This window comes from Wasmannia auropunctata, unplaced genomic scaffold (genome assembly GCF_000956235.1).
Source record: "Wasmannia auropunctata unplaced genomic scaffold, wasmannia.A_1.0 LD265354.1, whole genome shotgun sequence".
Classification (NCBI taxonomy): domain Eukaryota; kingdom Metazoa; phylum Arthropoda; class Insecta; order Hymenoptera; family Formicidae; genus Wasmannia; species Wasmannia auropunctata.
In genome coordinates, this window is record NW_012097536.1 from 1 (window position 1) to 431 (window position 431).

The 431-nt window shown below is 39.0% G+C and overlaps 1 protein-coding gene across 1 annotated transcript; it reads left to right on the forward strand.

Moving 5' to 3' along the window:
* Window positions 1-6: 6 nt before the first annotated feature.
* LOC105462346 (flap endonuclease 1-like) lies at window positions 7-425 on the forward strand (the record flags this gene model as incomplete). Its single annotated transcript, XM_011708871.1, has 2 exons — window positions 7-93; window positions 259-425. Coding segments are annotated over exons 1-2 (244 nt in total), but the record flags the coding sequence as incomplete, so codon positions are not given.
* Window positions 426-431: the final 6 nt, after the last annotated feature.

Sequence of the window (431 nt, forward strand, 5' to 3'; positions counted from 1 at the left end):
AGCTGTTGATGCGTCTATGTGCTTGTATCAGTTCCTCATAGCTGTGCGGAGCGAAGGTGCCCAGCTCACTACCGTGGATGGCGAAACAACCAGGTATATTTATTTTAATTGTACAACAATCTTTTATCCTAAATTATATTTTTACAAAAACAAAATAACAGATTTTTACCAAATAATACAAAGGATTACATTAAGAAGCGATTGGCTTACAAAAGATTATGTTGAGAACTAATCAGCTATGTAAATTCTGTTACATAGCCATTTAATGGGTACGTTTTATCGTACCATACGCTTGGTGGAGCAAGGAATCAAGCCCGTGTATGTATTCGATGGGAAACCGCCAAATCTGAAAAGTGGAGAATTGGCTAAAAGAGCTGAAAGAAGGGATGAGGCACAGAAACAGTTGCAGGCTGCCGAGGAAGATGGTAATG